The sequence below is a fragment of the Augochlora pura genome, chromosome 6 (genome assembly GCF_028453695.1).
Source record: "Augochlora pura isolate Apur16 chromosome 6, APUR_v2.2.1, whole genome shotgun sequence".
NCBI classification, from domain to species: Eukaryota; Metazoa; Arthropoda; class Insecta; order Hymenoptera; family Halictidae; genus Augochlora; species Augochlora pura.
In genome coordinates, this window is record NC_135777.1 from 21,517,192 (window position 1) to 21,533,469 (window position 16,278).

Sequence of the window (16,278 nt, forward strand, 5' to 3'; positions counted from 1 at the left end):
TCCTCTTTTTCCGCGGCGTAAGAACGCGTTTACGGGGCCGGGTTATTTCCGGATCTCGGCGTCTTCGTCGCCCTGCGAACCCGCTCCCCGCGCGTCGCGTCCCTCTTCATTAGACATCGTCGAATCCTTCGCGTCGTCGAGTCCTGGCGGCGATCGACGTCTGTGTTTACGCCGCCTGAGATTTTACGCGATGAACACGAATGCCGTAAAATCACCGCGTTCCACGGTGTCTATCGGTGTTTGTTGAACTTGGTGGAAATTGTCCGAAAGTGATTGTTTTATGGCTGGGATTCTTTAAAGATATTATTACAGATTGCTGTGTTATTTGATGGAAAATGTAGAGAGTGGGGATGCTGGTAGAATGAATTTTTCAAAATTGTTTCTATGGTTTTTCTTAATTTATTATTTTTGTAATTAAAGGAGAAGGATTCAACTTCGTTTCACTGTAAATGGCATCTCGAAAAGAAATTGAATAAGGTCTGTGCTTTCTGTTAAATCTGGCGCTGCACGCACCGAAAGGGTTAACCGTGGTCCACGCGCCGATCCGCCGAATCCACGCTACCGAAAGGAAAAATAGAATTCCGTGTAGCGAGTTTCGTTTACGCGAGGCAACGTTCGCGCGACGGCCTAATATTAGGGGATGCGTTTCCGAGAGGCCGTTCGACGCGTCGCGGACTCTCCTCCACCTCGTCGGCCATTCTCCGCCTCCCATTTGAGACGCAAGCTGCCGTTTTATGGGGTGTTAATCCACGGTGCAACCGTTCGCCGCCCTCCGGCTACACGAGTTTTTCCCGGGTTCGTTAAACGGCCGCATTAGAGGCTGAAAGGCGGCCGATTTCCAACGTCGCGAGTCCCGGGGGCTGCGAGAGAGAGAGAGAGAGAGAGAGAGAGAGAAGGAGAGATGCTGCAAGAGAAGAACTTTGAGAGGGAGAGAGAGATTGCAAGACACAACTGAGAGAGAGAGAGAGAGAGAGAGAGAGAGAGAGAGAGGCTGAGAGAGAGAGAACTAGGAGAGAGGGGCTGCAAGAGAGTACATACTAAGAAAGAGGCTGAGAGAGAGAGAGAAAGAGACTGCGAGAGAGAACTAGGAGAGAACTGCGAAAGTGGCCGCAAGAGAGTACATACTAGGAGAGAGGCTGCGAGAGAGGCTGGGAGCTTCGCTTTGGCACCCCGTGGAGATTCCTTCTCCCGCGGGACCGCTCCGGGCGGCTCGATTAGCTTCTTGCTGCGTATCGTGACGACTATCGCGTGGAATTTCAGCCCGTCCCGGGGCAGGAAGTATGTTAACCTCGCGCGGGCAAAAAGTTGTCGTCGCTACGGGGAGGAAAAGAAACCGCGCACCGAGGAGGATCGCCGGGATGGGATACGGGGAAGGGGTGAGCGAGATGGGAGGGAGGACGACTCTAGCTGCAGAGGATAACGTAAAATCGTCCCGGGGTGCCTCGAAGACGTCCACCGACGGCGATGGTAACGACACTGTTTAAGACCCGACGCGCTCGTTTCGTAAGCTTAACACCTTCGTTTCCGGCTCTATCTTAATCTCGTATCGTTATTGAACGCGCGCGGGAAATAATAAACTCCGGGATGTGGGGCTCTTGCGAAAGTCTGTACCCTTGTTGCTTGGTTCAGTGAAATTTTATTCGGACGAAGAGGATTGTGGAATAACGTTTTATTAGACGTTTTCGCGAGGTTATATGGTCGGATATATTGGTTTAGATGAGAAATTATGCGAATATAATTTTAATCGAATTTAATGTTCGTTTAGATTTTAATTAGAATTTATTTGTTTAGAAATTAATTGGGATAATTTATTTGAATATTAATTATAGAATTGTAGAGTAATTTTTCAGAGTTAACTTTTAATATCAATCTTTTTTGTTTAATTGCTGTATTGGAAAATTTGTTACCTTTGGGTGTATTGAAAATAAAAGATTAAAAAATATTCCAATAAAAGATTGAAGAATTATTCGAATAGATCTCCCCAATAAAAAAATTAACAACAATTCTAATAGACAGAATATCTTGTTACGAATAACGAATCATTGTTGTTCGAGTGAAACGTTCGAATGGAATGTTCTACTAAAACGAGTTCGCTCTAAGAATTCTCCCAGACAAATATTTACTCGAAACAATCCGAAAAACGCATAACTCTGAATTTGTCTTATCCCATTCGGTCTGCGATTTATTATCGCAGATCGCGGAGCACGCGCGAATCGTTCTTAAACTAAAATAAACTCTCGCCGGAATAAATCGCGAAGGTCTCTGCTTCGGTATTTCCACTACGATTTCCTGATTCGAGCCTGCAACTTCGAACAACCGTGTTGCGACAGCTTTTATGCAATTGAGACGATCGACTGCCACTCGAATGACGGTTTTAAATACAAAGATCGCTGTTGTAGTACAGTATATGTATAATTATAATACTGTGTAATGTATGATATTATATTATACTAACTTGTTATAGTGTACTGTAACTATGTTATAATGTTACACTGAATATATAACTGTATTAGGTTATACTGAATATTTAACTGTATTAGGTTATACTGAATATTTAACTGTATTAGGTTATACTGAATATATAACTATATTAGGTTATACATGTACATATACTATATAAACCATGTGTATATCTATGGCTCATATAGTATATATACAATCTAATTTAATTATTTAAATATATTAAATATACTATGTATTATATGTACTATACTATATTATATAAAATTATACTATAAAATATACTATACTGTATAAACTATATATATACTGTGTAAACTACATATATGCTATGTATACTATATAAATTATATATTCTATATATACTGTATACAGAGTCCAATACAGTAACACAGACACATACTATACATCTATACACTATACACCATTATTTCGCCGGACGGTAACGAAGCTCGCAAAACTCCGGGACGTTTATCCGACGGTGTCTAGCGCCTAGGACAGCTGCCAACGGAGTTTACGACCGCTGAATGGACGGGGAGGGAAGGGGGGATGGAGAGGCTTATGCTACAAACTATACAGTTCTTGCCCGGCGAGAAATCAAGTCCCGGGGCCCCGCGCGGTCCCGTTCGCTCTCCCGCGGACCCGCGGAGGAGATCGTTTCAAGACGGCTTCCCACCCTCTCTCCGCGCGCGCAGCCGCCGCCGCCGCCGCCGCCGCCGCCACAGCCGCCGCGTGGTTTCTTCCTCGTTTCTTTTCGTATTCCGGCGCGATCGCCATTCCATTGTCTACGCGTTCGTACGCGGAGAAAACGGTCAGAGGAGTCCCTAGTCCCCGATTAGACATTCTGCGGCCGGCGTCCGGGACCGAGAGAGTGAGAGAGAGAGAGAGAGAGAGAGAGAGAGAGAGAGAGATCGGGGGAGCAGATTCCACCGGCGAGCTGTTAGTCGGTTAACGATTCCAAACTGTACACCGCCCCGCGGACTGACGGGCCCGGGGGGCTTGATTTATCGAGAAGAGAAAATTGAAATTCTGTCCTCTCCGCCTCCCTCCCCCACCTCTCTCCCTCTCTCTCTCTCTCTCTCGTTCTCTTTTCGTGCGTGTTTTCCCCGGCGCGGAATGCAAATTATTCTCGACACCGTGATTCGTGCGGTGGCGGAGAAAAATGTAGAAATCTTTGGTTTTCTCTTTTTACGGTATAATTGTAACGCGGGCTCCTTTGTTTATACGTAAACAATTGTGAAAGAGGACGGAGAGTAATTTTTAATAGTTGGTAAATATGTTAATATTTGTATTATTTCTTTGAGTAGAGCTTTTGAGAAATTTGCCATTTATGTCACCGTAATTTGCATTTTATGAATAATAATAATTACTATTGTTATCAAAATTGTCAGTTAATGAGATACATGTTATCACGACTTAGTAACACAACTCTAATACACCATAAATACATCTAACACAATATATAAAATATAATAATAATGACTATCTTCTAAATACTAATTTTTATTCCACAATTGCAAATTCAACTTTACTCTACAATTCCGAATAACTCCGATGCAGCTAATACAGGATCCGCGAGAGGGGACGCAAGACGGATCGGCGAGAGAACGAGACGCAGAATGCGGTTACACGGATTCGCACTCGGCGGCGTCGCGCCGGATTCCGAGAGGAATTTGACGGCCGCGGTCAAGGGAAAAGGAATTACCGTGGAGTTGCGCGTCGCGACCGCATCGATCCCCCGGGATCATTAAGCTCTCGCATCGTGTGCGCGCGCTCGCCAAAATGAAGACCGACGCGCCGCGGTGATCAATCTCGCGCGTCAGAAAAGCGTCGTCGTCGGTCGGTCGTCGTCGTCGTCGTCGTCGTCGAACTCGAATATATCCGCGCGTGTCTACATTGTCTCGGCGTGGCGAGGCCGGGGTTCTTCCCGTCCGAATAGCGGTAAATTATTCCGTCGATCCCGGCACGCTAACAGAATTGTATAGCCGACGGTTAGAGAGACCTCCGCGGATCCCGCGACAGGAAGTTATCCGCCGCGGGGAGACGGCGCGAAGGGACCGAGCGCGAGGCGACCGCCGGGGTCAGCCATTTTTACGCCGATGGAAAGTCGCCGGGACGGCCGGCCGGCACGTCTTCTTTTCTTTCGTCGGGATCCCCTTGGCCGCGGGACGGCCAACTATTAATTAGAGAATAACTTGATCGGGCCGTGAGAGCCGCGCGGGAAGCAGTCGGGAAACCGAGCAGGAAGTTGGTCACACAAGGTATTCTCTTGGGCTTTCTTCTACGGCGTTGCTTTTTATCGTCGCGAGGAGGATTCGGTTCCATACGCGCGATGTACCGTTAACGATCGGGACTGAATTATTAATTGAGCGACGCCACGGGGCCTCGGGTATCGCGCGAGTCTCTGCGGAGGGAACGCGTCGACGCCATTTTTAAACTACGGTCTATGGACGTCGTAATTGTACCTTCGCGGTTTCTTTGTTTTAGGTGATCGATCTTTGCTTGTTTCATTTATGTAAATATGTATTTTTAGCAGATATCGTGGTAGATATATTTTAAGTATTAGTATATTATATTAGTATTATTTAAATATATTAAGATATATTTTAACAATTTATTGATCGGTCATCAAAAAAATTTTCGTTTCTATTTGGATTTTAATTAGCCTATTAATGGCGAAAGGTATATAATATTTAAAAATTTATATAATAATATGGAAGCTTGTAGTACAATTTAATACATTTATCTCAATAATAGATAACAAATTAAGGGTTACTTTGGCAACCGATTCACAGGCTACCGATCGAGGGGAAAAGGCGATTTATAGGTTACCGGTCGATAAAGTGTTAAGTAGATATTTTGCAACAATTTTCATTATAGAAAAATTACCAAAAAGTCCTAACCATTTAATTAAGACTCCCATCTTGTTCCATGAAACCTCAATATTTCATTCTTAAAAAAACAATTCACCTATTTATAAAACAAAGAAAAAGTTCAGACTAAAAAATGAATATTGAACGAATCAATAAGTCATTTTATTTCTTTCGAACAAATGGTAACACAGCAAAACGCGACTTATTGGCTAGCTAAATAAATGGCCGAGCCCGTCCACCGTCGATCGCGGCGTCGTTCATGCGCGCGCCCCGTTTCCGAGCATGATCTAAAAGCGGCGCACAGAAATGTATCTCGGCTAAAGGAACGTTCCCCGGATCGGGGCATGTTCTTCAAACATTTCTGCGGAAAGGAACATCCCGCTGTCCGGCCATTCCCACGAGCGACACTTTACGATAACAGTTCGCCTAATAGCCGGCGAAGGAAGGAAGAGGCGATCGGTCCGCCATCTGTCCGCTATCTGCACGGCCGGGACACAAGCTATCGAGCCATAAATTGGCCTGTTAGGCCCGATAAGGGACGGGCTCAAATAAACGCTTATCCTTTATCCGATACTCGCCGCTCCCCGCCCGCCCCTTTCCTGTCCGGGATATCTTCCTCGTGCGTCTGACGGACGAGCGATATCCAGTTTACCGGTTTTGGCGATCGTCGTCGTCGTCGTCGTCACGGCCGCGGATCCGTTTGATAACCGGCCGTGGAAGGCAGCGGCCGCGGATTTACGGTTTCCCCCGGGGGCCGCGTTCCGTCGCCACGAAAACATCGCGATCGGGACAGAAACGACGGTCCTAAATATAAACCGGCGACTGCCGTGGTCCGCGGGCATGATGTTATCGGGATCATCGGCGCCCAGGGCAAACGAAAAACTCCGCGCGGCGTAAGTGTCGCGCGCGCGCGCTCGACTGCGAGGCTTTGATGTCCCTGGGTCTGTGGGTGGTAACCTGAGAGCTCTGCAGCTGCGGATTCTGCGCTCGGAAACGGGCGGCCCCCTTGCCCCCCGCGTTCGGCCTCGACGTCGCGGCAGGTTCGCAATGTATAATAGACATTTCTGTTGGCAATGTCAATCCGTTTCAACAAATTAGAGCGTTTATTTCCGTAACGAGGAAACTACCAAAGCTGTTACTAACGTCGAGAGCCCGCGACATCCGGTCGCGAGATACAACATCGACGGAGTCAGGGATTCGAATGAACGACTTGCAGAAGCCTTGAAGATCGCTGGTAGATCATATCTGGAAAATACCGAGTCGATTCGACGACCGGAACATAGATTTATCCTTAAAATTTAGCCAAAAAATCGCTCGATATTCGCGGCGGGCGACGAGGACGTTGAAAAAGGCTCGCGATTTTTGTCGGAGAGCCGAGACAGGTTTCGGACACGGATTGCCATGAGCCGCGGGCTATTTTAGAACGATAATTCGACGGAATATTTCGTCGACGGCTCCGTTATTTCCGAGTCCGCGGCCGCACGCCGGGAGGACCGTGGCGCCGATGCGCGCAGGATCGCCGGAATTCGAAGCTACTAAATGAAATTATAGTAATTACCGCGGCCTCGTGGTCCGGCCAGTTTCTCCGCTTAGGAGGCACGCTCGCGTTGCTAGGTTCGCGGCGGACGCGGATCCATCATCGACAGATTCTCGAAGGCTGTCCTCGCGAACCGGCTGCCGCGCGCCAATTTCGCGCGAAATTTTCATCGCCGTTCGCGGAAGAACGAACGGCGAGGCGATCGGCTCCTAAAACACGTGTCCGCGGCGGCTCGCCGCGGAATGCTATTCGCGGTCCGCGCCGGCTCATTAACGTTCCATCAATGTTAATTCGCCGGCCGACAGGGCGAAATACTTGTCGGGCAACTGCTGGAACGAGATCGAATCGATTCCGTCGCCGCGCGCGGTTCGAATTCAATTTTTTTTTCTTTCTTTTTTTCTCCCTCCGCGAATTCAATTTGCAACATTCCCTGTCGCGGCGTTAAACAACATTATCGCGTCGCTGGAAAGGCTAATGCCTGCGCTTGAGATTGATAATTAGCGGAGCGTTTGTCGATAGCCGAGCGATTCGATGCTGATATACGGTGATCTTCGTGATCTGGTTCGCGTTGGGCAACCGCCGTGAACTTTCACCACCGATGTTACGCAATGTTTGCAGATGCTATTACGGTCGGCGATACGGTAACCAGAGAAACTATTTTAAAAAAGTCGGGGATTCGTCTAATAGAGGTGATAATGATGCGAATAGATGCAATGGAGGCATACGTTGGAGGATATTATTGTAAAAGCCCGGTGTAGCTGCATTATTTTGTGATGATAATGTAGTTGTTATTTCTAATCTCCGTATTTTATGAAATTATGTAGTTTTTAATTATAATTTTGATTATTTATATCTATATGATTTTATATAATTTATATACCCTGTATTATGTTTGTGTACGATATAATATACGATATAATTACGTAGATGTACGATCTTATAGTCGTCGAAGAAACTTCTCTTTCAGTTATTTAATCATTTATTCATTAAACATATACAGCAATTTACCTATCAATTATAACGCTACAGAAAAAAAATAAAAAAAATACATATACATAAGAATAAAAAATATATATATTTTATTTTACTTTTCTCGTAATTAAGTAAAAGATAGGTAACTTCCCCCACATATTCAATAAACAAATAAATAAATATCTAAAATAGTAGTACATATCTTCGTCGACTGAGAAATCGTACGGCACTCTTCGCGATAAATAAACGGGGAAAAAATAACCATAGGAATTCCCTGTCCGCGGCGTAAAATCCGCTCTCATCGATCAGTCGGCCCGGCGACGCGTCGCGAATTAAATTACACGCTGACGAGCGAAAAAGGGAGGGGGGGAAAAAACGGCGGCGCAGTCGCTCGAATGCCCATTTTTAGTTTTCTATTAGGCGCTCATCTCGCGCGTCTCGCGTCGCGCATCTGCTCGCCGAAATCGAGCAGCGAGCAGGAGACTTACTTTTTCCCCTATTTTCGTAGCCGCGTCTGCTCGCCCCTACTCGCTTCTACCCGCTCCTAATTATTGTTACCCGCTTCTACCCGCTCCTAATTATTGTTACCCGCTTCTACTCGCTCCTAATTACTGTTATCAGATTCTACACGCTGCTAATTACTGCTACTCGCTTCTACCCGCTCCTAATTATTGTTACTCGCTTCTACTGACTCCTAATTACTGTTACCCTCTTCTACCCGCTTCTAATTACTGCTACTCGCTTCTACCCGCTCCTAATTACTGTTACCCGCTTCTACACGCTTCTACTCGCTCTTACTCGCTTCTACAAGCTCGTAATTACTGCTACCCGCTTCTACCCGCTCCTAATTACTGCTACTCGCTTCTACCCGCTCCTACTAACTGCTACCCGCTTCTACTCGCTTCAACGCCCTTCTACCCGCTCCTATTCGCTCCTAATTACTGTTACCCGCTTCTACCCGCTCCGGGTCACGCGCGGATTTCCCCTTACCCGGGTGAAACGGCTCTCGACAGGTATCGCGATCGCGCCGATAAATATCGAAATTACGGCGCATTAGTCGCCCGCATTATCCCCCCCTTCCCCGACTCCATTACGATCGAGGGAATCGACGATCATCGTCGATCCGGCTGGATCCCACCTCGGGCAACGCGACGACGCCCCGCGGCAATAGTATCGCCGCTGGATACGCGCGTTGCCCGCCGAAAACCTGGAAATAGTTGCCCGATAAACTCGTCGTTAAACTCGCTTTCGTTTAACGACGCCACACGGATTGCTCTTAATCATCGCGCGAGCCACGGGTTCCCACCGGTACCTTGTCTCTAATTAAGCAGATCAATATGCGTCCGATAACGAGCGCGCACCTCGTTCCCTGATTTGCCGGTCCGCTACGCTTTTTTTCTCTCTCTCGTTCTTTTTCTGTTTCTTTTTCCTTTTTTTCTATTTTCTTGCGCCGTTCCGCGACGTTTATTCCCATTTTATGCGGCGCGCGGTTGCTTAATTGGCCGTGCCGCGCGACGCGGTCGCGAGATACCGCGAATTTCGTCGACCGAGAGCGAAGTGGACGGATCCGGGGGACTTTTAGGTTAGCGCGTATGAAATAGCGAAATTTTTAACTCTTTGCACTCGGACGCCATTTTAACTGTAAATCCTGAAATAATTTTTCTCGTTCGTGGTATTTCCATTCTGTTAGTGGTATTTCCATTCTGAGACAGGCATTTCTGTATTGAAATCTCGTTGAAAAATGATGTGGTAAAACAAGCGGAGCATATTTTGATTAAATCAGCTTTTGAGAAAAGATGTACAGTTTGATATGTTTACTTGAACGTCCGACATTTCATATGCGCTACTTTAATAGTTATATCGCGCGCGAGGATCGTGGATCGTTTTCCCGGAGAACGGAATCGTTCAAAATAGGAAAAGAAGACGAAAGGGAATTTAGAAAGTTTATTGTCCCGAATACGCGCCGCGCCGCGCGGATGTTACCCGCGCGCGAGGTATGCATCCGGTACATGTTCGCCGGGTCCCCCGAATAACGTTCTTATCGCGGTGAAACCGAGTCTATCGAACGGCTATCGATCCGACCGTAATTTCTCCGTGGATCTCTTTCGATTCCGAGGCTGACCCGTCGAAGCGTGTATGATAGGCGGTCTCGTATTAAAACGGGAAGAGAGACTTTCACCGAATCGTATAAAATGCTGCGGGACAATGGAGGCATTGTGCACGCGGGCATATTCTATATGTTTAACATAATTGCTAACGATTCCGCGAACCGTTAGGCGTGTTTCTTCTTTTTTTTTTCTTCTCTTTTTAACGGTGCTTGATCGGCGGATCTCGCGTTTTTATGGCGAGTTGCGAGGGGAATCGCCGCTTTCGATCGAAGCCGAGATGCTCCATGGGAGTCTGTGATGGGACTCGTAGATGGTGAAACGTTCGATCGTTTCGGCTATTAAATTAAATATTAGCTGAATTAAGTATTAGATTGCCGATTTTACATGTTTGTGAAAGGAATAAGTAAATATATTAAACGTTAATATTAAAATATATATTTGAGTATAAAACTGAAATATTGCATATATTTGAATGTTAAACTAAAACATATTTAAATATGAGACTGAAATATATATATTCAAATATTAAACTGAAACATATATTTAAATATGAAACTGAAATATATATTTAAATACTAAACTGAGCTATATATTAAAAATATTAACCTAAAACAAATATTAAAATATTAACCCAAAACCCACATTAAAATATATTAAAACCCTTTCGGAAAATCGACCCGAGCCACGTTCATACTTAACCGGGCTCACTTAGCAACACCGGCGCACCACTTCCGCCGTACTAAAACGAGGAAAAGAATTCGGGCACTTGATTTACTTTCATTTTCTGCGCCAGCGACTGGACATTTATATTTCGCCTAACGATCCCACAGTCTAATTACCAACTATCCCTCATTGCGCAGCTCCTTATAGAGGGCAACCTTAACACTTTGAGCGCCGTGTCACCCAAATACGAGTAACACTAATTTCTGGCCAAATAAAATAATTCTTGAAAAACATAAATCTTGAAAATTCATTTCTATTACAATGTATTTTAACTAATTGAATTTGACTAGAATGTTTCGAACGCGAACGTGTTCTAACATCGCCCCTTATGATAAATATTATCTAGTTTCGCTTTGATTAATTAAATTGCTTTAACTATACTAAGATAATGTTAAATTCTTGTTTTCATTTCGATTTTACTTATTTTATTAATCGTGAATGGTGCGTAATATTTAGAAAATTGTATAGCAATATTGAAGCTTATGGTAGTACAAACTATCACGTTTATCTTAATAATTAATATTAAATTATTGGTTACCACGATAACCGATTTATTGGAAGAAAAAGCCTCGTCGGAGGAAAAGGCCGATTTATAGGCTACCGGTCGGTAAAGTGTTGAAAACGAACAATTCTCCGAACACACGATCTTATATATGCCACAAGCCATCGCCCAAGGAACGGAATCCGAGGACGACGTGAATCGGAATTTAAAGACGCATCGCCGTGTTATCGTCGCGTGCAACAACGTCGTGTATCAGCGGACGCGGATAAACGAGCGAACGAATCGACAGAAGGGCAATCGGGAACGTACTCACCGAAACGTCATCGACGGCTGCGACGGTGCCGACGATCAGAAGGAGAGCGGCGACAGCGGCGGCGAGGACCGCGTTCGTTGGCGGCTGGCGGCGGGCGATCATGCCCGGTGAATCGTGGAGGCCTGCCAGTGGGGGCAGCCAGCGCAGACAGTTCGACGACGTCGAGGACGTGCTCGGCGACGAAGCGGGCCGGTGCTCCTGTCGCGGATGCATCGCCTCATGATCGCGACGTGCCCGCGTGCTCGTCCCTCCGTTTAGCCCCGTCGACGCACCGCGGCTCCGTTTTCTCGTTTCCTCTGACGTCGGCTCTGTCTCCTCCTCTCTCTCTCTCTCTCTCTCTCTCTTTTTCTCTATCTTTCACTGTCTCTCTCTCTCTCTCTCTGCTCTCCGCGCCTCGGCAGCCGGCGACAGCCCCGGGCCTCGAGGAGGCGTGCGCGAACGTGCGTGAACTCGCGAGCGCGTGCACACACCGCGCGCGTCTCTATAAATACGGCCGCGACTCCACGCGAAGAATTTCAAACAACCGCGCGCCGTAAAACACCATGAGTGGAAGAGAACTCGGCCTCGAGGAGGGGGCGGCGGAACTCTTGCTTCTTCCCCCCCGGTGACGAAGCTACGCGGCTACATCGTCCGCGAGGAGCCTTTCCTGGTTTCGTCCTCCTCCCTCACCTCCTCCTCCTCCTCTTGTTCCTTCTGCCCCCGCTGGGTGAGCGCCGCTGAAACCATCGATCAGTATCACAGCCGTGTTATTAACGCTTTTTCCGGATGCCTCCGCGGTTGGAGGAGATGCCCGGCTAATTCCGCGGCACCGGCAATCAACCGGTGGCCCCCGCGAAACCAATCTCTTCGACCCTAACGATCCACGCGCCCCGCAATACGCTTTTCCCCGGTGCCCGATCTTTCGAACAAATTGCCGGACGGATTAGAAAGCTTCTTCTCTAGAGCGCGCGGTTAACTCATCACCGGGCTCGCAACCGTTCGCGCCGAGCTTTTTGCTGTTAGGATTGCGGCTGTGGGAGGGGATGCTTGGTATTCGAGCTGTTCGTTAGGGGATTGTGCCGTTTCGTTGCTTTCTTTTTCGAGAAATTTATATAATATATATAATATAGTAGATATGTAATATATATAATATTGAGCTGTTTGGTTGCGTTGCTTTGTTTTTTGAAAAATAGATATATGATATATTCTATATAATATATATGATATAGTAGATATGTAATATATATTTATATGTGAAGAGAATGTACTCCCTTTAAAGTTGGCGCGCACAATATATGCCGCTAGATGTCCCGCCGGGGATTAAACAATAGATAGAGCAATAGATTGAGAATATATTGAGCAACAATATAGATCAGGTGCTTCAATCCAGCCTTTTTAGAAATAATACAATAAAATATGTCTAAAATGCGCTTCTTGTCCTTCCATCTTCAAACAGTGATAAAAACGAAACTAAATAACTAATCGATACAATTTTCTTGCTAAACTGATAAAAAAATTGATAAAAAAGATGAAAGTCCGGACAGTTAGAAAACAATATAACTCAATTACTTTGAACACGCTGAGAAAATAAAAGAATGTGCTAAGACCGTCTATTAACAAAATCCGCGATCAGTTAATTGTCAACCCAATAAAAATGCTATAAGCCAGAAAAATGATTTCACATTTACAATTAAAATGCCATCGGTTGCAAAGAGTTGAAAGTCGCGTATTTCTCTCTGTCGTCGCGTCAATGGATCTTCCCCAGCCATTGAAACGTAAACACCGTCCTCCCACAACCGGCTCGATAATCGCAAGAATTCGCCTCGGCGATCAGCCGCGTCGATCTCAATTAACTGAACTCGAGAGCCGTCGGACTCGCGATCTCGCGACGGCGATTCCCGTTTAACGAGCGTAAAACAAGCGTGAACCGGGATCGATAAGGCTGGCCGCGGTATCGATGAATCGGCCGGAAGCAGCCGGTTCTGTGTGTAGGATTACAGTAGGAGGACACACGGGAGAGGAGCGCGCGTGTGTGTGTGTGTTGCGAGGCCGCGCACAGGTGGCGAAGTCCAGCCCCGCGTTACCTCGCTGAAAGACACCAGGATATTACGAGCGTGTCCACGCAAACCAGCCGGAGTATACGTTACGTTCCGAATCTTTATGTAACGACGCGAAAGTGGATACGATTCACGGCTATCGCGTCTCTCCAGTTTCACGAGTAGACGAAACTGTGACCAGATAGAGACTGGATAGAGCTGGACTGTAGCGAAGTCGAGGAGACTCACCCCTGGATCGCTGGGACGCTTTCGATCACTAAGATAGAAGACCCTTAGAGGACCCTTGGGCAATTCTTGGAGGATCCTTAGATGAACCTTTGAGATTCCAGAAGACTCCCTGGAAGACTCAAGATCCCTGAATGATTCCCCAATAAGTCGAGCAGATTGGACGATCCTTAGACGATCCTTAGATGACGCCAAAAGCCTCCTGAAAGCCTCAGGATCCTGATTCTCCAATAAGTCGAACAGGTTACCAAGCAGTGTCTATCTCTACCAAACAGAGCCTATCTCCGCCAAGCAGAGTCCATCTCCGCCAAGCGGATCACGGGATCGGAAACCGGCACTCGAGTTGAATCACGCTGTTTCCTCATCGGCCGTCTGCCGGGTCTCTGGGACGGCTCGCATGGAGCAGCCTGGTTCTCCAGCCGGCTGGATCGTTCAAGTACAAGCGAGGGAACACGGCGTGCCGGCGCGGCCGATATTTTTAGTCCGCCCTGCTACCACCATCTGTCTTCGCGTTTCGGTTTCCTGGTCGTTTTAGACGCGCGACGTCCGACCGAGACGGCGGGGCTCGCACGGCCCGACGGCGACGCCGCGGACGGATCGGTACATATTGCCGCAGACACTTCACGCCCTCGAGGTGCACACCATTATTCTTCGTCGACGTTCACTTAAACGCGCCTCTCCCCCCTTCTCTTTTAAATCGCTCGGATTCCTGGAAATTTTCACTCGCGGACTCTGCTCGCGGACTTTGTTCGCGGATTCTGCTCGCGACCGATCGAATTATCCGGCTGATTCTCGGGACAAGGGCTCGAACTGTTGCAGACGGTGCTCAGAGGCTGGAGAGTGGTAACTGATAAGGCCGAGTCGATGGCACGGACGCGATAGATCGATCGCCGACCAGGAAGCGAGCGGATCGCCGCTGCCGATGACCAGTCGAGCGGAGCTTCTCGAGCACACGCACGTGGCTCCGGGCCGACTGACGAGATACACACGCGCGAGGAAGTATCAACGGAGGCTGAGAGGAGTGGCTACCAAGCGAAGCGGAAGTGGAGGGTGGCTCTCCGTCGGTGGTGGGGTGCTGTCTGATACGGGGGGTACCGACGTCGGAGCCCTCGGGGACGTGCCGCAGACGCACGGGGACGACCGACGTGGACCGTCGCGTACTCGGGTACGCTCCACTACCGATAAGGAGATGACAATCTTATCTGCTTTGCTTCGATCAGAACGGCCAACATTATTTTGACGACTGGTATTTCTATGGCGCAAGCGCATACTTTTGCTTGCAGCGCGTGAAATGTACGATTTTTTTAAAGAATTATTGGAATTGCAAGTAGTAGTGCAAAATCAAAATTTTGAGCTTTAATTGCCAGATCTGAATTTCTCACGTCCTAGAATGAACGTCTTTAAGACGTCTTAGCTACGTCTTTGTGCTATCTACATAGTCAATTATGTAAATAATGTATAATTTAATACAATAATATAATAATGATACAAAAATAATAATATATAACTTAATATAATAATATAATAATAATAATATATAACTTAATATAATAATAATAATATATAACTTATTATAATATTATTATAATAACTTAATTTCGCACCAGTCGACTTTCAATGAATTTTATTAATTTTATTAATTAAGAAAAGAACGTGATACCTTTTCCCTTCGCAAGATATCCGCGCTAACAAGCAAGAAATACACGTTCGCATATGTCTTCGCGACTAATTTAAATCAGCTGGAAAATAAAGTTCAACCTGTCCATTGAAATTCCGCAGAACTGGTAAAAGCTTCGCCTTCTTCACCAGCTCCGGTTTATTATCCCATTTCGCATTCCGTCGCTAATTTTTACAGAAGTCGTAAAAACTACACTTTTTTTCTCTATCAACCCGACAATCTCGCACAGTTCGCCGAGTTCCGCCAAAATGGTGGACACGATCGATCGCCTGCTTTACATAAATTAAAACCGAGCGCATAGGCGAGTTCGCGCGCGCGCGCGCTGCGGTTTCGCGGGAGTTATCAGCTCGCCGATATTGGGAACAGTGGCAGGCAACAAACTCCGCGGCCGTCCTTCGTTGTGTACAACGAACGCGGCAGAAAACCCAGGCGAACAACTTTCGGATCTCTGTATACGCGCAGTTTTAAATGCAAATTGTAATTTAAGTACCGTTTTGCGACATCGACGGGGACAAGCGGAGCGGGTCACGGATAGCTCCTCGCTACGCGCGTTTCGAAGCCGCGCGCGCGATATTAACAATGGTCGATTTATCTCGATGGTCCGACCGCCCCGCTTGCTCGCCGGACGGATCCTGCCTTGTTAGCGGTTTTAGGAGTGTCCGCCAAGGAGACGTCTTTGTCGTCGTCGTTTCTACCCGCGACGTGCTCTGCTCGCAGTTGGTGCATGAGAGGATATAGGTCGCGGCTCTTATGAAATCGCAATGAGCCGAGCAACGACAAAAGTGGATGGTACCGTGACGACGCGTGCAGAAATAGACGATCGGATGACGACGATGAATCAACGGTCGTCT

At 46.9% G+C, this 16,278-nt stretch overlaps 1 protein-coding gene across 1 annotated transcript in view; it reads right to left on the bottom strand.

The window, feature by feature from the left end:
• LOC144470657 (uncharacterized) overlaps window positions 1–14,755 on the bottom strand; it is a 40,234-nt gene extending 25,479 nt beyond the window's left edge. The window contains exons 1-2 of the mRNA XM_078182057.1: window positions 13,753–14,755; window positions 11,489–12,204 (exon numbers count right to left, since the gene is read on the bottom strand). Coding sequence (XP_078038183.1) covers window positions 11,489–11,701 — 213 coding nt within the window. The 5' untranslated portion in view covers window positions 11,702–12,204; window positions 13,753–14,755. The remainder of the gene's footprint in view (window positions 1–11,488; window positions 12,205–13,752) is intronic.
• Window positions 14,756–16,278: the final 1,523 nt, after the last annotated feature.